Source organism: Oryzias latipes, chromosome 23, assembly GCF_002234675.1.
Source record: "Oryzias latipes chromosome 23, ASM223467v1".
In the NCBI taxonomy this organism is placed as follows: Eukaryota; Metazoa; Chordata; class Actinopteri; order Beloniformes; family Adrianichthyidae; genus Oryzias; species Oryzias latipes.
Window position 1 is genome coordinate 19,045,832 of NC_019881.2, and position 22,882 is coordinate 19,068,713.

Below are 22,882 nucleotides of genomic sequence, written 5' to 3' on the forward strand. Positions count from 1 at the left end.
AAAACACAACCTATGTTTTTTTTTCCATTTCATTTATGATCTGATTCTGAAGGAAGTTTTATTCTGGAAAAGCCCTGGATTCTTTCCACCACATCTGAAAATGTCGAAAATCCCTCCACTACTTTCTTATGCCAACCGCTAAATAAAATCCCCAAGCTAACAAAGTTATTAAGCATACTTTTTTTTTTAAAGCAATCATTTTCTAGGACATAGTTTCTGCAGAGCGGTAGGAGTTCATAAGAAACTCACCTCTGGGTAACCCCGCCCGCCCTTCCTCTCTCCGTTGCCTAGAGTTCCCTGTTTACACGCTTACCTTCTGGCCCCGCCCAACGTATTTTCTACGTCACAAATACGATCTTTTTTAAACAGCCGCTTCCGTTTCACAACAACTTGAATAAAGAAGCGCTCAGAAATGCTATTTCAATCTTAATTTTCTTTCAATTTGTCGTCAATCGTCAAAACACCATTTTCATCAGAGGGGGTCTTTAAGGTCGCAGCACTTTAAGGATTTTCTCAGCTGTAGTGAAGGTTAAAAAGGCTCCACCGTACATCTGTGCCCGGTGGAGCCGCTCATAAACGAAACACTTGTCAGCCGCGGACGGATGAGTGATTGGACCTTGAGCCGGAGCTGCTGAATGGAAACGACTTCGCCCTCAGATGCTCCAGGGAAAGTGTGAAGCAGCAAACTGGTAATTGATTTGCGGTGGAGCTCCGTTATAAGATCTGTTTCCCGGCGGGCATCTTCACCACACCGCCGTGCCTGATGGAACCGCCGGCCTTTGACCTCGCACAGCCGCAGGTGTGAAAGCAGCGGCACTCTGATTCCTGTCTGTTTGCAGTGGGATGTAAAATAATGAGATGGTGGTGGAATCGAATGTCATCAGAAAATCAACAGATCCTTTCTAACAGCTGGAAATGAAAGATTTTCTAAAACTATTTTTACTGCATTTTTCGCCATTTAGCATTCGTTCAACGCAGGTGCTCATCAGTATCAGGGAAACAGTGACATCTAATGTGACAATTAGCAGACGATTTCTTTGGAGAAAAAAATTGGCTAAAAGGAAAAGACCAAAGAGTGAAATTACGGGAAATTACGATCTCTAGCAGACGATGGCAGGAGAGAAGCGAGGAAACGGCGGATGTAGGCGGGAGAAAAACGGGGGGAAAGGAAATTTGTAGCAGTCAAGAGGAGCGGCAGCAGATTCACGCAGTTGTAATCGCAGACTTGAGGTTGTAGCTCTGAATGAACACATGCAAATGATCATTTGTAAGTTGTGATTTTATTGGTCAAACATCACAGCAGAAGACTTATACACACAGATGCAGATTTTTGGTGCACAAGTTCTACATAGTTCTAAATCTACAAGCTTGTCCATTTCGGAACATTATCGCCTTCATAGAAGGGATAGATTCTAGTTTAAGTAATTTACCCAAAAGTAAAAGCCAGAAATTAAAGATTATCCAGATCCAGGTCAGACACCGGTTCCTAAATCAATCTCAGCAGCTGCACCTTGACGTGTCCTACGCCACGGACAACAGATCAACTCTTCTCGTTAGTTTTGATCAGGATGTTTCCCTTGGGATCATTCTGAGTCTGGAATCTCTCCGGCTCAGATCAAACACCAACACCACCTCTGACATAAAAGCGAACCCGGTGATGAATGGAGCGCTTCACCTCCAGGAGAAGTTTGCCAGATGCAAAACGAACAAAGAGCTTGTTATTTCCGTTTGATCCTGTTGATCTATCTCTCATCAAAGAAACGTGTGGCATGAGAAAAAGGCGGGATAAAAATGCAGAATTAGGGATTGTCCTTGCCCTCCGTGAAGCTTTGATTGTTTTTCTTGAACATGCAGCGAAAGAGAACCTGTGTGAAGATTTGAGGGGGAAAGATTTCAGAGCCATGGGCTGTTTGTTTTTTTCCCGTTAAAGATTGATGATGCGGAGGTGAGAGCAGCGAACAGGACTGTGGCTGCAGAGCACCTGGAACTCTGCACCAGCTTTCTACTCAACATGAAATGTCATCTTCTGTTTGACCTCCACTCCATTAAATACAGTTTCCGTTTTTTATTTTAGCTAAGAAATGTCAGAGAAAGTGATTTCCTGCTCAGTGTTTGGGGCGAAAAATGTTCTCCTTGAAGGATTTCCTGGAAAATGTTGTGATATTTTTAATTGACATACAGAGAATCATCTGTCAATCAAACACTGAGGAGCAGCACACACGCTTGTTTACACGCACAGCTACTGCTGAATCTCTGGAAAACACAACTGCTGAAGGGGATTTAGCAGCGTAAAGAAGTTATGAGCTGTTCTATAAAAAAGCATCTTCACTTATATGCTTGAATTTTCAGTCTAGGGTCAGATTACTGTCAAAATGAAATCTTTGCTCCAAGACAATGTTTGATATGTCTGGTTTAGATGTGACTTTCCTTTGTTTTAAATGCACATATTGTTAATTTACAGTCAAAATGCATCAAATTGTCACAGGCATTTCTATCAAGTCATGAACCATCGATTCAACAAAGTGGTACTGACTACCACTAGAGAACGTCAGAAATAAAAAAACAGTCGGGCACTGATGAACAGTTGACATGATTTAAAAACAATTTTAGTATTTTTTTTATGTTTTAGCATGACTATATTCATATTTTTTGTAGACCAAAAAAACCAAAATAATTTTGCTAAATGTTAGGAAAAAAATGTTGTTGCACTGGGATGAAAATACCCAACTTTATTTCTTTCCTTTTTTTTATTTATTTATTTATTTTTTTTTTTGTGGCGCCGTAGTTTTAATATTTTAGGATTGGAAATCTTTTATGATCGTCGTCGTTCATCCTAAAGGAGTCGTGATCACGTGTTGTCTGTGTGGAAAGTACCTCATCATCTGAGGTACCTCATCAACGGTGCTGCACTTTTCTGTTTAACTCAGACCTTCATTTAAACCCTAAATGCTGAGGTTTTTTAGGTGAATATGATATTTTGACCTTTTGTTTTTCATTTATATACATATTTTAAATGAAATCTATTAAAGGAAAGGTGGAAAACTGGCTCAAAGTTTGTTTTCCCTTCTACAATAAATCTAATTTAAAGACTTTTTCCACCTCTTCTGCTGCTTGGCCTGCAGATTGTGGCCTTGCGAGAGCAAAATGCTCACCTTCAGAGAAAAGTGGCAACTGGAGATGGAGGGGAGGACCTGCTGGAGGGCAGCGAGGCTCAGCAGAAGGTGCACGGAAAGGTAAGATTCATGGGAAAATAGTTTCTCTCCTGCAAAATTGTGTTATTTGGGTGTCGGGGGGGGGGGAGAAAAATAACACTTTTGGAGAAAATGAGGGGAATCCAACTGATGCAAGGCATTCTTTGAAGTCCTGATTAGCTGTTTTCTTCTGGGGTTTCTTTCTCAAAGTGCTGCGGTAAATGCCACTTCAAAGCCAGAGAAAATTCACCGTCAGAAGTCTCCTGTTGGAAGTGACAGAAAATCCTCGCCTAGATACTCCAAAGTTGCTAAAAAGAAGTTTGCTTGTGATGTTTTTACCTTACACGCATTTCCATACATTCAAAGATGCAGAGATCTAAGGAAAAGCCGATAGTTACAAGTATTTGACCAACTTTCATCAAAAAAAAAGGTTTTTCGTTGGTGAAAGTATAACCAGAAATAAAGACATCAGTTTTAAATTGATTTATCTCTCATTAGTATCTATTCCAAAAACAATCATTCTTTAGAGGAGTGATGAATCCGTTTCCTTGTGATGGTGAAGTAAAGAGGCGTGTGAGGAGCATTCAGAGCCTGGTTTTGCATTCAGACAGCAGAAGACACCTGATAGATCAATGGAGATGCTGTTTGCTGGCTGCTGGGCTGCGGGATGCAGCTCAGGGACAGGAAGGAAATTGATGAAGAGCGTGCTGAGGAAGGAGGTAATGAAGACGGCTATCGTGTGCTCTGTTTTGAGCAGATAAAACACAGGAATATGAATGGTGTGTTTTCCACGTGTGCATGTTCTTTTGTGGTTCAGATTTCATCTTCTTGCATGCCTTCACACAGACTTTGTAAATAAATAGTTTTATTACTCTCAACTGTCAAATGTTTTCTTTAGTTTTTTGTTCATTTCGAGGTTTTTATTATTCAAAAATAAATCTCATGCTACGTGGAGAAAAACGAAAAGTTTGACTCCACCCACTCAACAAGGCTGACCAGGAAAACTTACACTTTGTGGATAAGGTGACCTTTGACCTTTCTGAAGGTATTGTTCCAGGTGTTAACGCTCATGACCAATTTTAAAGAGCATTGTTGGTAAATGAAAGAAAAATGTTTCTAATGACGTTTTTTTTTTCTTTATTTGAATTTATTCATGTTATAAACTGGCCAATCAGATGCCGCAATAACAGTAGGTGTTACCTGCTGGCCCCCACATCCAATCTCATAAAAGGTTTGACTGACTGGTTTTGTGCAGCCTGCTTTCTAGCGGTAGGGGTGTGGTCACTCCTGATTGGCAAGAGTGGTTGCCATAGAAACGATGACTCAGACTGACTGGGATCAACCACTGCTATAGCTAGGGATGTAGGAAAAAATGGTCATGTCTATGAACGATTAAAATACGTGTTACGTGAGAAGGCGGAGCTGCAGAGCTGCAGACAGTCGTGTAAATAAAGCATTTTAGCCACATTCAATCGCTCTCCTTCATCCTGCCATGTTGCATCATCACACTTTATTGTTTCTGGAAAGAATTGGTGTCTTTTTTTCCCCTTTATTTTTGAAGCACCGCTCAGGCTCCTGAACCGTTTAAAAGTACCGGAGAAGCTACATTAAGCAATGCCTTCTTGGTTCTTTTGTTATCAGCCACGGGTTATGTTTTAACATACTTGACATGTTTCGACAGACGTGTTCCATCTTCATCAGAGTCGTCATCAGGTGGTATTTTAAGTTGCCAAAATAAAAGCACTATGAATATGCTTGGGTAAAAGCAACTTATGAGATACAGTTGCAGTACTTAACATTGTGGTCATTAAATAACTTCATCTGGACTTGGTTTATCTTCTATTTCAAAGAAACACGGTTCAGTTAACTGCTTTTGTTTACCTACTACTTTGAAGAAATCTGGATAAATGTTCTTCATTTCTTTTCACTGTTCAAGAATCAGTTTTCTTTATTTGTTGTGAATATTTTGGTATTTCTGCTCACTTAATTGAAGTATGTCATCTTGAAATGCTGCTCAACACATTTACGCTCCAAAAATAAATACCAGATTTCAGGAAATGTCCCTAAAAAAAAAAAAAAAAGCAGGACTTCTTCACAAACCTGCATTTTAACTGCACAGCAGCAGCATTCAAAGGATGTTTTGAATCCTGCTTGATTATTTTTTCTTTGGAGAAAAAAAAAAAAGAGTCAAATCAGGACTTACTATAAATCCATAGGAGGTGCAACCTACTTTTTTCCTGAGGACTATGGTGAATCGGAGTAAAATAAACTCAGCTGTGATCTTCATGACAGTGATGAATCTTTCTGTCCCGCTTGTGTAGCGTCTGTCCAACGGCTCTCTGGAGTCGGCCCGAGAGGCGAGCCAGGTGGTGGAGCTGCAGGACCTGCTGGAGAAGCAGAACTACGAGCTGGCCCAGATGAAGGAGCGCATGTCCTCGCTGTCCTCCCGGGTCTCCGAGGTGGAGCAGGAGCTGGAGACCGCCCGCAAGGACCTCATCAAGTCAGAGGAGATGAACAACAAGTACCAGAGGGACATCAAAGAGGTGACCGAGGCGCACTCGGACTGGAGAGGGAGACGCTTTGAAGCTGCTTGACACGCACTTAAGAAGGCATCCGTTTGCATGCAGCCTCATATTAATGCACACAGAAAATGTACAAACACATTATTTTGCTGCATCTGCTGCTGCGTCCGTCATTTATGAACACAATAGGTCCTTCAGCTGGAATTACAATTGATTCTAAACATGGTGGCGACACGCAGGAGCTGTGGTCCCATCAGAAGGACGGCAGCAGTTCTGTTTAGTCCTTACATTACGTTCCCTCTAAGCCTGGAGAACCCAAGAACTATTCTCTATTGACGGACTTTTCAACTAAAACGTTTTCAAATGTAAAAGCTTTTTAAAACAACTCTTTTCAAAACAGCTTCAGAAATGTATTGCTTTATCTAGTTAAGTGGATTTACTCCGGGAATTCTGGTTTTCTCCTTCAGTCCAAAAACATGCTTCATAGTTTCATTGGTGTCTTTTTTTTTTTTTTTAACTTGTTCTGTCCAACAGCTGAGCAAACAGATTAGAGCTGAAGGCCTTTTGTGTTGGACAGGTTTTACTTTCACAAAAAGAGGTTATAGACCTTTAAAAATCAGAGTGTAGATTTGTATAAACCCCCCTTTTGTTGTATTAATCTTTTATTTATTAGTTACATTTAGTGTGTCGGGAGGGAGAGTGGAAGAATTTGAGAGGGGGGGGTTGGAAGGGAGTAAAGGGAAGAGAAGTGAGAAAGTGGGGGACACAAGAACTGATTTGAATAAGTCATTTTAAGCTGTGTAACAATTATACCAGGTCTGCTGGAAAGGCAAATATTACATCAAAGGTGAAATTCTGACACAAAGATGAATGGAAGACATCTGTCCATCAATACACTGTGGGTTAGGAGGGGGGATGAAGCAGACAGGGAGCAGTGTGCACGTGCACGTGGGGGTGGAGATACATGCATGCTGCCAGAGTGAACCGTGTATTCATGAGGGGAACCAGATCCTCGCCAGCCCGACCAGGAGGGCAGGAGAGACCCCCAGGCCAGGAGCGTCCCCGGGAGGGGGGGAGGAGGGTGTCTTTAAATTGTTAGTCCTGTGACAGACTGGCAACTTCTGCAGAGTGTATCCCACCCTTGCCCAACAGTAGCTAGGATAGGCTCCAGCAACCCCAAAAGGCTTTGGTTGATTCTGAAAAAAATGGAAAGTAATTTGTTGTGTTTGTTAGATTTTTTTTTATTGCTTTTATTTATTCTTTTTAACAATTTAAAGGTTTGAATAGTTTGAACTATTCAGATTTGAGATGAACTGAAAGCTAAGTTAAGTGGCAAACATTTATACTTTTGGCTCTTGTCTTTGGTAATTTTGTTTTTTTAACATTTTAATTTTCCTTTTTTTCCAAGTGTAAACTGTTCTAAAAACTATTGAAACGAGTCATGGGTTTAATGCTCCCCGTTAACCTGTCACTTTCTACAGTCACTCACCTTCAGTTGAGTTTTTGGTCATCAGTTTCTGCTGGTTTTCGTGCAGGCCATGTGTCAGAAGGAGGACATGGAGGAGCGGATCGTCACTTTGGAAAAACGCTACCTGAGCGCCCAGCGAGAGTCCACCTCCGTCCACGACATCAACGACAAACTGGAGAATGAGCTGGCTAACAAAGAGGCCTTCCTCAGACAGGTCTGTAAACATACGACGCACATACAGAAGACGTCTGACCGGTTTGTAGGATGCCATCAGGATTTTGAGAAGCAAAATGTTTGATGTGACCCTTTACGTCAAGCATTTGGCCGTACGTGGAGTGTCCATTATGATCACAGAGTGGTCTGTCTTTGTCCTTTTGAGGATTCATCAACTGAACACAGAGATCCTGTCCTGAAGGCATCAGCTGAGCTGAATGAACACAAACACAGGAGGAAATAAAACACAAACTGGTGTCCCTATTTGACTAGTTTGTTTGTTTTTACTTGCCGAGGATCAAATCTACTGTAAATGCTCTTCAGAACTTGTTTACAGAAGTGTTAACAAACAAAGCAACAAAGGTTTTTGACATTAATTGCTTAATTTTGTAACTACTTTTATACTGTGGGCTGTCTGGGTGAATACTGGATTCTGATTGGCTGCAGGGTGTCCATTAAAAAATGGACACCTAGAAAAGAAAGACACTTAGATGAACGTAGGTTGACGGACGTTATTCCACAGTTTATCACAACAGTAGAAAAGATCTCTGTCCTTCAAATGTCTCTAAGATGGAGTGCAGGCTTGGTTACCATGGCAACATGTATCAAACAGTCTGCATCTTGAGGAAAACAATAGAAACGAGGAAGATGCATCATTTAATCAATGAATGCAACTTGATCCTGTGTAATTAATGACAGTGGGGGGGGGGGGGGTCGTTTGTATTTGTGTTCAAAACATAATATATCTATATAAACAGTGATTTGTTTTATTTATTTCGCGAGTGACCTCACTATAAGCTAGATAATGCCCGAGGAGGAGTCTATTACCAGAAGAAAGCCGTCCTCTAAGAATTCCATTGAATTTTCATAATGGACACCTGGTTAGACATTATCACTCATTTGTTGTTTTTGTTTGAACTTGTGACTATTTTTTCTTTTTTGAATTTTTAATTTAAATAGTATGTAACATGATTGTTTTTATTTGTTTGTTTTATGTTATATTTGTTGGTAAATTTTAGGATTTTTCATATTTCAAATGTGTTCAAAGACTCTTATTGTTGTGACACTTGTCACACTGACCAATATTTGTTGATTTGTTTTTGTTTGTTTGTGATCTTTGATAAATACTTTTCTTTCCATTTATGTCATGAATTGATTTTTGTGTTTGTTCTTGCACATGTGACGTTTCTTTGCGGTCAGTTTTCCACTGAGAATCACATAAAGCTTTACTTCAAGAACATCCACCGCTACACACAAACATTACTATTTTGCAGATTGTGTTCAGCTTAAAAAAAATATTTACACTGAGAAACTTTGTTTGAAAAGTTTAATCACAAATCCTCAGGTTTGAAAAATAAAATTCCACTTATATTAATAACCCAAATCAGAAAAGCGTTACCATGGCATTGTGTCATTTTTACATAAAATACTCTTTTTTTACCAAAAAAACCAACAACACAGATTTTAATCAACCATGTAATAAAAAAGTCTTCTTTGTGTCTGTTGTTGTGCAGATGGAGGAGAAGAACAGGCAGCTGCAGGAGAGGCTGGAGCTTGCGGAGCAGAAGCTCCAGCAGACCATGAGGAAGGCGGAGACTCTCCCGGAGGTGGAGGCAGAACTGGCCCAGAGGATAGCTGCCCTAACAAAGGTGGGACCACGACAGACTTTTTCTCCTCCCATGTCCACCTTTCTGTGATGATGATTGATGACGTTTCGATGTGTCCCTCTCCTCTTCCGTATCCACGTAGTCTGACTCCAGCTCCTCTTCCTCCCCCGATGATTATCACTTTGTTATGGAAGCTAAACTCCAAGACATGAACTCCATTCTTAGGAAGGTAGTCCCTCAGGACTCTGCTGCTAACGCCAAGCTCTCGTAGCTTCATCTTATGAGTGTTTCTGGGACTCTGCTGGCTGTTCTGCCACCACAGGAGAGGTGCATGGCACGTCCGGCTGCCAGAGCAGCCTCTTCTTCTGCATTCTGTCCTTTTTAGAGGCCCTTTTCCCCATCTGTCTCCCTGCCACTCTGCTTTTTCAGTTAGCTCTCCCTCCAAGTTCTGCTTTAGAACAATGGGTTTCCATCTTTCAGTTTGGGATAGGAGCTTTGCCTCGTGTTGTTGCCACCGCCTCTTTCTCGTGTTTGGCCCGTCGGATGGGCGCATCACCGCGGCCTCCTCCATTGTCCTGTTTACGCTGTGATCCATCTGTAGGCGGAGGAGCGTCACGGGAGCATCGAGGAGCGAATGAGGCACTTGGAATGCCAGCTGGAGGAGAAGAACCAGGAGCTGCTGAGGGTGAGTCAGTGCGGAGGCGTGGTGCCAGGCGAGCGGCGCCGCGTGAGCGTGACAGACAAACGATGGCAGGCTGGCGGATTTATCCCGGCCCGTTGAGCGTTTGACACTCTCTTCTGAGAGTGTGGTTTGTGTTTACAACTGATGCTGTCATACATTATTCACTTTAGATTATGCAGCATTATTCATCAGCTACCGCATCATCTCAAGATGATCGTTACACACTTTCAAACGTGTGCATGCTACCATGTTCAGTTTTTATCATAAACAACAGAAAAAAATCGAACTAGAGTACAAAGAAGTAAGTTTTACCCTTTTTTTTTGTCTGTTAGATAAAAATAATTGGATCCAGTTGATGGGAATCCAGAGGTTTTTGTTTTCAAATGAAAATTGTGTTCTTGGCATTTTAAACATGTCCTTGTAGCATCTTTCTGATGACGGAGAGCATATGTCAAGAACCTTCTTTGATCTAATAAAATGGTGGATCCGCAGTTTGAAAAGCAGTTTATTGTTAACGTAGAAAATAACGCTGGGCAGACAACAAGTTAGTTAGTAACCTTTATTCTAGCAGGTAAAAAAGATATTTCTTTTCTAGGGGTGACCTTAAACGTCACAACACATGATAACAATATGAAATACAACAATAAGATGGAAATCATTACAGTTTAGAATTAGGGTGCAGCAAAGAAAGGTTTTAATTTAAGGAGCAACAGATGCATAATGCACAAGATGGTAGGTGCACGTGTTGATAGTGGCAAATAAAAAACGCAGACACTGACAGATGGTCCTTAAATTATAAAATCTGAACTACTTATGTTAATTTGAAATTTTGCTTCCACTAAAAATGACAAGTCTACAGTAACTCAATGAAAACCTGAGCAAATTGGTTGTAAACATTATAATATAAGAAAATCTGCAGCCAAGTTTTAATAAACAGTCATTGAACACCATGAATATATCCGTCATGTCGTTTTTTCTATTTGTATAAACCCCTTTTGTATTTGAGGCTAAACTTTATTCAAATTAGATATATTTGTATATACATAAAGTTTAACCCTCAAAAGTGGTTTTATACAAATAAAACAATTAAATAAATTAAAAACACGTGGGCGCGTGCATGCACACAGACACACAAATGTAAAGCATTTCATCCTGTTATGCATACAATTTGTGCTAAGGTGAGCTGAGTTATAAAAAGAGGGAGAGACATGTAGGGTTTTAGGTTGCAGCACAGTAGATATCCGTGGAATTTGGACATTACTGCAACATATTGGATACAAAAGTCGCTGTGGTGCTGTAAAGCATGGTGGTGGCTGAGACATAATATGGGATTTTAAAGATAGATACAAGAGAGAAAAGTATGAACTTCGTTATGTCCGTCTGGGGACAAAATTTGATAAATTGTGTAGTGAAGAATTTTACAGCCTTAAAATATCTAAAAATTGTGAAATAATATGTAATAATAATTGACAATTATTAGAAAAAAGAAAACTAAGGATGACTCTTTTGAAAATATGTTTTAGGACGTAACTTCTGCGATAAACTGTACTTTAAAAGGACTTATATCGTACAAAAGAATCCAAGTATCTCTTTCAAATGTCTCAAAAATATGTAAAATCTTAGAAAGTAAAGTGTTTTTTCTATGTTTTCGTTAACCTACTTAAAAAAATCCTCTTGTTTCTCATATTTAACGCTTTTGTCTTCAGGCTCGACAGAGAGAAAAGATGAACGAAGAGCACAACAAGCGGCTGTCGGACACCGTGGACCGGCTCCTCACAGAGTCCAACGAGCGTCTGCAGCTCCACCTCAAAGAGCGGATGGCGGCCCTCGAGGAGAAGGTTGCAGATGATTTCCGTGACATGTCAGACGTTCACAGCAGCATTTTCTCAAGGCCGCTTCTCTCTGCAGAATATGTTGATACAAGACTCGGATGGATACAGGAAACAGTACGAGGAGTCGCTCCAAGAAAAAGTAGGTTACCAAGATCAAGAAATGACTATTTCATTTCATTTCAAAGTTTTTATTCTCCACATTTCACATGTGTTTGCCGTAATAACTAACTTTTAACAGTAAGGATGGTTGGCAGGATTACATTTATTATTAAGTCAAATTTCATTACTTATAGCTCTTGTTGGCGATGTTAAAAATGGATTGTTTTTGTCCAGTCGCATCTGGCAGAGGAGATGGAGAAGCTGAGAGCAGAGCTGGACCAGTACAGGCTGAGGGCAGGCTCCCTCACTGAACCCACTCTGTCACGGTACTTTGTCTCCAACCCTTCCCAAACAGAAAAAACTAAAGAAAAAACGCTCGGAAAACTCTCTAAACACTACATATCCGTTCACACAAAAAGCTGCCATTTAAGGGGCTTAAGGTGTAAATTAGTGGTGTTCTTGTTCTTTCTTCATCTCAAACTACAAATCAATTCCAGATCAGATTTTCTCTTAAAATTTGAGCAATCAGAATAATTGTAGGACACACCTATTTAGGTTATAGACATGTTGGCAAGAAGACCACACCCCTATTTGGCCTGTAATTTAAAAGATTTACATTAGATATTGAATCCCAGTATTTTTGCAGTGAACATCCAATATATTTTTGTCAAGGTGAATGTATTTTTTCATGTTTTTTATTTAAATATGAAACTGTATAATTAACATTAATCAAAACGTGGAGTGGCGTGCTCGTTTATGGAGCCCCTAGCGGTCACTTTATGAACTAAAGTAGTTCTACTTCAAACTTCAAGCCTCACACCAAAGTGCCAAATCCAAAACGTGTGCTAAATAGATTCAATTGTAATAAAAAACTAAAAAACACCCACCTTCCTTTAATCAGGATAAAAAATCAGCAGGAAGCCTGACTTTTAACTCCTCTTTGATTTATTCTGAGTATCACACTGTTTTCTCATTCATAGTCTTTGTAAATTAATGCTCAAATATTACAGTGGCGACACAGACGTCTAATTTCTTCTATGGGCTTTTTGAGGCACAAAGGCATCCATAAAGTGCGCTGTGCTCTTCACACTACATAACCAGGACTGTCATATTGGATTAGGTTTCTGACAGAATTCTGGGCTTTTCTCTATTCCACCTCTTTGCTCAGAAAGTGTCTCTGTAAAGGATTTGTGTTTGTTTTTACTCTGGTGTTTTGGTGCCAAGCAATTCATGACCTTTGTCGCTCAGGTCTCATCTGGACACGTCGGGGGAGCTTCGATTCTCGATGGGGTCTCTGGCTGAAACGCAGTCGGACCACTACCGCTCAGCCAAAGTCATCCACCGACCCAGGAGAGGAAGAATGGGTGTACGAGACGCGAAGGTGAGAGGGTCAGACGATGGAATGCAAATCCTACGCAGCTTTTTACTGTTGCTTGAGAAGTGTTTTTTCATGGGGTATTCCCTATGAATTCTATAGGTTGCAGACTGCTACCTTGGTACCGGGCCAAAGAGAAAAAAAACTTGACCTACATTTTTTCTGTTTTGTTTTTAATCTGATTCTGAAGGAGGTTTTATTTTGCAAAGCCGTTGGGTTTTCTCCACCACATCCGACTCATTCTTGATGCATCTCCGGTTGCTTTGTCACGTGTCAAAAATTTGTCCGCTACTTTGTTTCCTAAACTGAAACCCCCAAGAAAGGTTGACAAAAAACAAATGAATTTGGAAAGTTTCTTTTTTGCAAAATAGAGCCAAAGAGGTAATAATGATAAAGCAAAATATTCAGCAACTGGCTGTCTACTGTTACATGGATGCTGCTAATAAAGCTGTTCAAATGGTGGAATTACCTTTTTATTGGATCTGGAAAAGTCGGATGAGGCTAAAGTTGGTGTCCATATATATATATTTTTTTTTTGCTTCCACTTCGACAGTTATGTGTTAAAATCTACCTTTAATGGTTCCTACACAAAATCTAGTGTACAAATTAAGTTTAGAGCAGCTGCAGATAAACTGTAACCTCAAAAGTTATTTTTCCAATGCAAACACTATTTTAAGAAAATACTAAGAGTTCTAAAGAGGTTCTCTTTTTCCCTCCCTAAAATGTTACGGTTGTTTATTTTTTATTTGGTCTTCAGCCTCTTTTTCCATCTTTATATTCAGGCCAAATCGCTGGGGGAGCATGAATGGCGCTCCCAGCAGTTGGGCGTCCTGGGGGGCCACCCCTTCGAGAGCGACACGGAAATGTCGGATATCGACGACGATGACCGAGAAACCTTGTTCAGCTCCATGGACCTGCTCTCCCCCAGCGGTCACTCTGACGCACAAACGCTGGCCATGATGCTGCAGGAGCAGCTGGACGCCATCAACAAGGAGATTCGGTAACAACGCACCACAATCCTCACGGAAAGATGCTCCTATAAGAGACAGACGTGTTGTCATAACCCTTGTGCTATCCTAGGCACTTTAACATTGGGAGTTGGGTCATCTAGACCCACCAGACAGTGCTCTGAACCTTTGTTCTTCAATGATTTGTGATCTCCACTGGTGTCCATGGATTACATGAAATCTTTCCACCTTTATCCACCTTTGTCATGGTAGGGAAAACATGTCAAAGTAAGGGTGATGTCAATGGATAGCACAATGGTTAAAGTGTTCTTGAATTGACTGTATGTGGACTGTAACTTACCCTGCCCCCCTGGCAATAAAACAGGAAGTACCCTCTGGTTCCAAAAAGCTGAGATCCAATAGACATATATAAAGAAATAAACAGTTACAGGTACTCATTCTATTGGTTAGAAGAACCATTCTTGCTCTGTTACGTTTAACATGTTCTTAAACTTTTTTTTTTTTTCCTATTTCTTTCTGTAGTTCAGGTTCACACCAAACTCAATTTGCGCTGCAGAGGCGTCCAGTTTCAATGCTAAGTCAATGTCCAGACGTGTTCAGAGAATCTGCAGTACGATTTAAGCGTTGGATGCGGTTTGGAAGCAGCTCAATTTCACGCGGCGCGTCCAGAGTTCTGAACTTTTGGAAAGAAGACGTGTCGCGTCAACTATTTTGGGACTTGGTTTTGACTTGAGGTGCTCAGGGATCAGCAGGTGGAGTCCAAAACTATGACACTGACAAAAATCTGATCGTTCACTTCCTGAACTGTAGGATGTTTTTGGTATTTGCTTCGAGAAAATGATAGAGTTTATTCTTATTTTTATTCTTCCTCCTCGGATTAATGCGGGACAGCAGGTCGTCAAACTGGGACACAGACAGACGATAGTACGGCTGAAAGCGGCCATTATTTCCGGTTCTCATATATAGTCAATGGGTTCTTGGTTTGTTTGTTTAATAGAATTTTTATATATTTTCCTTTTTCTGTGCTTCTATCTGTTCTTTTTCTAGATTTACTAAATCCGGTTGATTCTAAAAGTGTCAGTTCATTCCCCCCCTACTTTAATCCGCTTTAGGAAATACCTGTGAAAAATTAATAAAAGTTGCTAAGAGGGATTTTTTGGATTTATTTAATATTTTATCATGTTTGTCCACCGTATTTTTAAATAATGAATTAAACTATTGCGCCCATGTTCAGGTTTTTGTCTAACAGTTACTGCTCCTAATATCTGAAGGAGTCTGAGCTTCTTAATGCTTTAATTACCCAAAGTATTTAACCCCCCAGGCGCAGTATCACTTTGTTTCCAGGGCATTGGGGGTGTTTTCTGCTGAGGACTAATTTACATCCATTAGAAACAGAGCTGCTTCTTCCCCAGGGTTCCTTTAAATCTGGATTTAGGTGATCAGGAGTCAAAGGATCTGAGTTCAGCTGAATTAGATCCAAACGGATGACCTTCGTTTTAGCCTTTCGTTTGTTTGCCTCATGCTGTACTTAAGGGATTCGATTACAGCTTTTGGTATTGAAGAATGAAGTCAGGCAAATCTCTAGGATTCTCCTGCAGGAGAAATTCCACAGACCCTCACCTGTCTCCTCGTTCCTCCTTCAGGCTCATCCAAGAGGAGAAGGAATCCACCGAGCTGCGGGCGGAGGAGATCGAGAACCGCGTGGCCAGCGTAAGCCTTGAAGGCCTCAACTTGGCCCGGATGCACCATCACGGGGTGTCCATGACCGCCTCCGCCACCGCCTCCTCCCTGGCCTCCTCCTCCCCACCCAGCGGACACTCCACCCCTAAACTGGACCCGCGAAGCCCCGCCCGGGACATGGAGCGCATGGGAGTCATGACGCTGGTATTTTACCGAGAGCATTCAGTCCAATTTTTCAACATCTAAATGTTAGTTTTTCTTTTGTTTTTATGGAGATTTATTTTTAAACAATTATTAAGGTTTTATAAAGTCTGGAAAATCTGAAACAAATTATAGCAAATGAACCTGGAGGTTAATGAGCTGCTGTTTCAAATCAAACTAAAATTTATTTATAAAACACATTTCACACAACAGTAACAAAATGTGAATTATAGGTTTAAAACGACAAAAACTACAGCTTTAAAAAGTTATAAAACACACAAAATGCCCTGGCCCTTCCACACACAGACGTAAAACATAAAAAAACGTATAGATTAGGCAAAAATAAAACGTAAAGTATTAATAAAGGCAGAAACAGGAGTAGTTACCTGCAGAATAATTCGGGAATCTGGATGGTTGTCTTTATTAAAAGTTACTGAAGAAACAGCAAAAACTAAACGGTCATCATGTTTAGAGGATGTTTATACAGTTTTCTAATAAATCCAAAATCATAATGGTAAAAAGGATTGAATTTAGCAAATATTCTGGAAAAAAATGTTTCACTTTTTTCAGAAATTCAATTTCACTATAAAATTCTAGTTTTGTCGTTATGAAAGTAATCCCAGGCAATAGCTGTAACTGTAGAAGTGTTGCTGCCAAGTCAAGGAGAGGAAATTCATATTTTGATCTTTGAGTTATGAATGTTTTATTTTGAGTTTGAAAAGATTAATTTTCTTTCAGGGTCTGGTCTGGAGCATCAGCCAATCACATCTTAACTGATTTAAAATCTAAAGTCAACATTTTTGATTCTATTTTTACTCTTAAATTTTTTTTTGTTTTTTTGCAAAAGCTTACAAAAGACGCCTTCAGACATAGATGTTTGTTTCATATTTATGATTAATTATTTTAACAAAGAGGTGTAATTTTCTTTTGTTACAAGGCAGCAAATTATGAAAGGACGTTAATGTGCCTTTATTTAACCCACTAAATGATTTCAATATAATTTAAAACTGTAAAAAGACGACTTGAAGAGTCAGCTTCACATTACACAGAAAATACTTTCAAAATTTCCCCTTCTTGGGGGCCATTATTTTGAAATTTCAACAGACAGTGTTTTCCAGAGCAGGTTAAGCAGTTAAGTTCAAATGAGTTATTAAAGTCTTTTATTGGGATGCAATAAATACTGCCACAAAAGCTTTTTCTTTCCGAGAACACTGTAATTTGCTACCAGCACTATCGCCACCGACCTGAGGCATTAAGCAGAGTAGATGTGGACATCAAGACGAACACACCTTTCTAAAAATAATCCTGTCACGCCGCCACGTGCATGACCTCACAGGGCTGTAGTGTGGAAATCTCTTCCTTTCGTTTCATTGATCCAATGACCTCTTTTTTCTCTCTGTCGTTGTTTCTGAGCAGAGGCTGTGGCTTCTGCTAAAGGTTGCCAGTGTAGGTACCGGATGTTCTCGGGTTGCCGGATGTTCTCGGGGTCCTTCAGGGTCCTTCAAATGAGTTATATCACTAGAGGAGACATCACGTGGTTCCTCATGGGAAGCGAGCACCGCCATCTTGGTGAGGTCAAGTTTTGAAGACCAAACCACTTTTATAACATTTAATAAAGAGCTCTGTTTTTGCTTTCAATCACTTCATGATATGAAAAAGAAGAATGGCTTGAAATTGCTTAGTTTTGTTCAGAAATACAAACTTCACGAGTACCCCTAACTACTTAGATTTTTTCTATGTTCCTTTATTTTATTTTACTTATGTTTTTATTTATTTGTGTGTTATGTTCATTGTTTCTTTTTTTCCCCTCTATTCTTTATTTTCTATGTCAATATGTTATATTTGGCAATGGTGACTGATCTTCGAGGCAATATTGATTACATCGTTATTGTTCGTTGTTAACGTTAATGTCATTGTTAATGTATGATACCGCAATTGTCAATAAAGTTTTTAAAAAAAACTTAGCGACGTTAACTCATTGGTCGTGGCAACTTACAGCCAATCAAATAGTGTGACGTCATCATTGGTCGAAGGACCCCGAAGGACCCCGAGAACATCCGGCAACCCGAGAACATCCGGTACCCACACCAGGTTTTTTTCACGGTTCATCCTTCATCCAGGAGTGTTTTGTTTAAAGAGCCACTCTGGTGAAAATTATGTTTTTGGTGATTTTAGCATGTTCTTGTGGTGTTTTTCTGATGATGGAAGACATATATACAGAAAAAAGGCTATAAAATTGCATTTCAGAGTATTTTTGTTTTTTCAAATCGCTGTGAATCAGGAGCAGACAAAAAAAAAGCTTATTTGTGACGTAGAAAAATACATTGGGCGGGGCCACAAGCTTGTACGTCTGTTATCCTCGTCTGAGCTGACATCTGGCTACAGCTGTACTGCTGGATAGTGACAATATTGCTTGCCATTTTTGTTGCAAACCAATAAGGTTAGCGTGGGGTTGTGAGGGGCTGTAAGCTAGCGGGATGATGGGAAGTTAGGGCTTGCTTTGTGCCCACGACTCTGGATTAAATTTCTAATGAACTTTTGCTGCTCTGCAGAAACCACATCCTAGAAAATGACACAGGGTTAGCTAAAAACTGTGTCATAGAAATGAAAAAAACCACTAGGGGTGCTTTTACAATAGATCTATAAACAATAGATAGATTTACAGTAGATCAGTAGATTGATCAGAATTGGTCTTTTAAGCAGCAACCTTTTTTTTATTGGCACTAACCTTTTGTTGTTGTTTCTTTCTCCTCAGCCCAGTGATTTGAGGAAACACAGGAGGAAGGTACACAAAGCAACACATGTTTTTTTTAAACTTTGTATAAATTTGCTTTAATGAAAGCTGTAATGAAGCCGCACTGATCAACCTCTCTGAGGTTTGGGTTAATGCAGCATCTTTGCCCTCCGTCAGATCGCAGCGGTGGAGGAGGATGGCCGAGAGGACAAGGCCACCATCAAATGTGAGACGTCGCCCCCCCCAACGCCACGCACCGTCCGAATGACACACACACTGCCGGCCTCCTCGCACAACGACGCACGGGGGTGAGTTCCTGACGGCGGAGGGATCGAAGCACCTCAGAACTAATTTAGAGGCCAATTTTGTAGGCTGCTTCTCTGCTCTCGTCCTGTTCTTCCTTTGCAGGAATAATGTGTCCAACTGAATATGAGACGCTGAAAACATCTTCATGAAAAGTCTGTTATCCTTGAACTTTGCCTTTTTCTGTCCTCAGAATCGTAGCCTCCCTGGAGGCTGATGCTAGTGCGCTAAGTAGTGTTGCCAGCAGCCAAGACTCCCTTCACAAGCAGCCGAAGAAGAAGGGTATCAAATCCTCTATCGGACGGCTGTTTGGCAAGAAGGAGAAAGGCCGACTGGCACATCTGGCGCACAGACAGGTCATGGTGGATCCCCAAGGTGAGCTCTGCTCTGGGAGTTAGATTTGACCTTCCAAACTTGTGGCTTTTAAACATTTTGATACTCCAAACTCTGATCTTTGAAATTACCTGGATGCATTTAGCATATATAGCTCTTAAGCTACGTTTATTCCAAACGTGATTTGCTGGCAAAAGACTGGCAAGAGACTTCCAGTGATGTTAAGTCAATGTACAGACGTGATCAGAGTTTTTTTGCCGTGTTTTGAGTGTCAGGTGGGGTGGGCTAAAATTTGGTGAAGAGTTTGCATCTTGTCAACCAATCAGCTTTGGCCAGTGACGTGTTGATGATGTAGTCGCCGGCGGAGTCCAAAACCAACATGGAGGAGAATCTGGTCATTCCCCTCCTGAACTTGTATTTGTATGGAGACAATATTAAAAAACTTCTTCTAATTTTTTTCCCCTCGTCGGACTAATGCGGGACAGCAAGTCATCACACTTGACAATAGAGAGACGAAAGGACCGCTGTCACGTTAAAGTCCCAGTCTGATCGGCTTTTGATCCGTTTTAAAAGCATTCCCAGTGGTCCTTTAATTCTGATTATGCAATTTATAGCCAAAATCAAAAACCTGTGTTGTTTTCTAGGACCTAGTTTCTGCAGAGCGGCAGGAATTTGTCAGAAATTCACCTGAGTTGTGGTCGGGGCTGTTTGAATTGCCTGGAGCTCTCTGTTTAAGGGCTTTCCTGCTAGCTTACAGCCCCGCACATCCCCCAACCTAACGGTAGTGGTGCAACAAAAATGGTGAGCACTATTGGGGCTATTCAGCCGTACAGTTTGGAGCCAGATTCCAGCTGAGACGAGGAAAACCAAGACTCAGAATGGAGCAGAGCAGGGAGCTTGTAGCCCAGCATACTGTCTACGTCACAAATACAATCTTTTTCCGACTGCAGTTTTTTTATCTGCTCCAGATTCACAACGATTGAATAAAGAAAGACTCAAAAATGCAGTTTTAAGCTTAACTTTCTTTGAATATGTCCTCCATCATCAGAGAAAATGCTACAAGAACGTGTTAAAAACAGCATTTTAGTCAGAGTGGGTATTTAGTTCGCATTACATAGTAGGGTTTTGGCTTCAATGATGTCAGTTTGGCAGCTACCAATCCTTAATGTTAGCCAATGATTTATCAGTCTTTACCAATTTAAAAGCCTGGTGGAGCAGAATTAAATCTAGAAAAGTCAGTAAAAGTATTTGACAGGTTTTTTTATGTCTCTCCTTCCGTTAGCCACTCTGATGGACTCGGACGTGTCGGGCCAGGACATGGGGGTGGGCAAGTTGGGGACTCAGGCTGAGAAGGACCGCAGATTGAAAAAGAAGTAAGCTCTCACTCCACCCCCATCTCAGCTCCACTCAACAGAACACATCCCCCTTAAAAAAAAAAAAAAAACCCAGAAAGAAGCGGGCATCCCCACTTCTGCTCCAGTGAAACACACAGCCTCCACCTCTTGTACTATACATCTATATATAAAACCCCAAAGCCACGCTGAGAACTGGATCAATAGGCAGCAGAAGCTGGATCGGTGTCCAGGACTGGACATCAGCCTGGCTGCGTTCAGACACAGAGTCAGACTATTGATCCAAACCCAAAAGCCAATTAATCCCACCAAGGTGCTTTGTCAATGCAGCAGCTATAGGCGGCTTTTCTAACACACCGCACCCGGGGGGGGGGCCTCCCACAGAAAAGACCCCCCCCGTCACAAATCCAATCCCTGGAGGAGTGGTTGGAAACATTTCTGTCTGCGTCTGTGTGCATTTGCCAAACGATGAATGTCATTTGCTCGAAGTTGCCGTGACCAATAACTTTGCCTCCCATGTAGTTGGTGGATAGCTAGTGTTCTTCGTACGTTGACCAATGTTCTCTCCACCGCACCGACTCCCCCATAGCAGTGTCCGGGACACGGGCCCCACCTTTGCATCTTGGCGCCTCCTCCACTCTGCATGCCATTGAGCTGCCTGCACTGTTTCCATTTCAGCATCTTGGTCGATCCAATCCGCTGTGACCTCATTCTCGAATGTGTTGAAGGGGGTTGTTTTTTTGTTTTTCTTCAAAAAGCATTGGAAGTGGGATCTTTGGGGAGTGTTTGGGTCCATTTCTCATTCCTTCTGCTGCACGAGATGTGGTCAGGACTGCCATCCTTCACCGGCCCACAGACGCCCCCGTAACTGAATGCCCTCCATCGTGAGGTGTCCGTGTGCGTGCAAGCACGTCTTTTTGTTGAAAGCTGTATTAAAATGCTGATGAGTTCATTAACATTTGTGTACTTTTGTCTCCCCGCCGCTCTCTCTCTCTCTCTCCCTCTCTCCCTTCTTGCTCTCTGACTCTTTCCTCTCTGACCCTTCCTCTTCCTCTCATCACCCTCTAACAAAGCGGGTAAGTTGTGAGGCTAATCGCTGCTGGATATGAACATTGTTTCAGCCACATTTTGCCCCTCTGTCCGCCATCTCTCCTGTCCGTCCTCCATCCTCCCGAAAGACCAGTACCAAAGCTGACGTCTCTTTCTATCTATCTATTTATCTATCTATCTATCTCTCTCTCGGTCATGGCTTCCCACAAAAGTTGTCTTTTTCGTTTGATTTTTATTTTTTTTCCATTTACCACACCGAGGCCTTTCTTCCCCACTTTCTACAGTTCGATGGCAGCTGCATCCACGGCTGGACAGAGAATGTGCCAAAGCTGGGGCCAGTTTTTTCAGTGTCTTCCTCTCCTTATATGTGTGTATTTGTGTGAAATAACCAGCTGTAATATCTGGTTATGGGAACGTCAAAGGTTTTTTTTTTCGTTTCTTTTCGGTTCGTATGATTTATCATAACCGTTTCCTTCCCTCTACCCAGCTATGTTCAGTGGATGTTTTCTCACATTGCATTAGACCTGACCTGAACATAAACATGAGCTCTCCTCTCCTCTGGATGAGACCGTGAATGTACCTGGATGAACACATTTCTTCAATCACCTGTCGGCCTCTCATGTGTGATTGAGGTTTTTAGCGCCGAGGTGCCACATCTGTCGTGTTTATCACAAAGCCCATTCCTTCGCTTTGTCAAGTCCTTTGACAAAACCCTCTCAAGGAACGGCTGATTTCACTTCAAACTTGGAAATGTGTTCACACGTCAGAACAGGAAGTCGGGCCTTTTGTTTCCTTTTCGACGCGTCTTGATGTTGTGATGAATGTCTTGGCTTCTTATCAGTCCTGCATCTCCGTGTGGGAGGATTCCACGCAAATAGCTGTGTGTGTGGAAAAGCAGGAGGATGCGTTTGCTGCTTCCTGTCGATAAGGTGCAATTTACATCGCGCTGACAAGGTCAGCAAGCAGAGAGCCTCCTCTCAGGACACACCTCACCACCTGCTTAAAAAAACCCTGCAGCACAGTTCAGAGGAAGAAGACAAACAGCTTTGTTCTCAGATTAGCTGGGTGGTTTCTAATTCTGGTGCTTTTCTGAAGCAGCACGCTGCCCTCCAGAGGCCAGATGCATAAAGTCTTTGCAGGGAAGTAACTGCAATCATTTCTGATAAACTAGTTTGTGTGTGGAGAAAAGAAAATAGTCTTTTTGATCTGTTGTGGCAGAAACGCACTTTTTTTTTTCTTTATTCAGATATTTAACAAAAACATTAACAAAGT

The 22,882-nt window shown here is 41.2% G+C and overlaps 1 protein-coding gene across 12 annotated transcripts in view; it reads left to right on the top strand.

Moving 5' to 3' along the window:
• The window catches only part of ppfia2 (PTPRF interacting protein alpha 2), a 153,972-nt gene that overhangs the window by 115,152 nt on the left and 15,938 nt on the right, over positions 1-22,882 (top strand). For 7 of the 12 annotated variants that reach the window (XM_023952398.1, XM_023952400.1, XM_023952403.1 and 4 more), the window contains 16 exons: positions 3,123-3,233; positions 5,513-5,734; positions 7,249-7,395; positions 8,909-9,043; positions 9,603-9,686; positions 11,390-11,521; positions 11,592-11,654; positions 11,849-11,940; positions 12,863-12,995; positions 13,772-13,989; positions 15,601-15,841; positions 18,594-18,623; positions 18,750-18,880; positions 19,069-19,250; positions 20,491-20,581; positions 21,634-21,636. In XM_023952398.1, coding sequence (XP_023808166.1) covers positions 3,123-3,233; positions 5,513-5,734; positions 7,249-7,395; positions 8,909-9,043; positions 9,603-9,686; positions 11,390-11,521; positions 11,592-11,654; positions 11,849-11,940; positions 12,863-12,995; positions 13,772-13,989; positions 15,601-15,841; positions 18,594-18,623; positions 18,750-18,880; positions 19,069-19,250; positions 20,491-20,581; positions 21,634-21,636 — 2,015 coding nt within the window. The remainder of the gene's footprint in view (positions 1-3,122; positions 3,234-5,512; positions 5,735-7,248; positions 7,396-8,908; positions 9,044-9,602; positions 9,687-11,389; positions 11,522-11,591; positions 11,655-11,848; positions 11,941-12,862; positions 12,996-13,771; positions 13,990-15,600; positions 15,842-18,593; positions 18,624-18,749; positions 18,881-19,068; positions 19,251-20,490; positions 20,582-21,633; positions 21,637-22,882) is intronic. The other 5 variants (XM_023952399.1, XM_023952407.1, XM_023952402.1 and 2 more) reach the window with 1 other exon arrangement.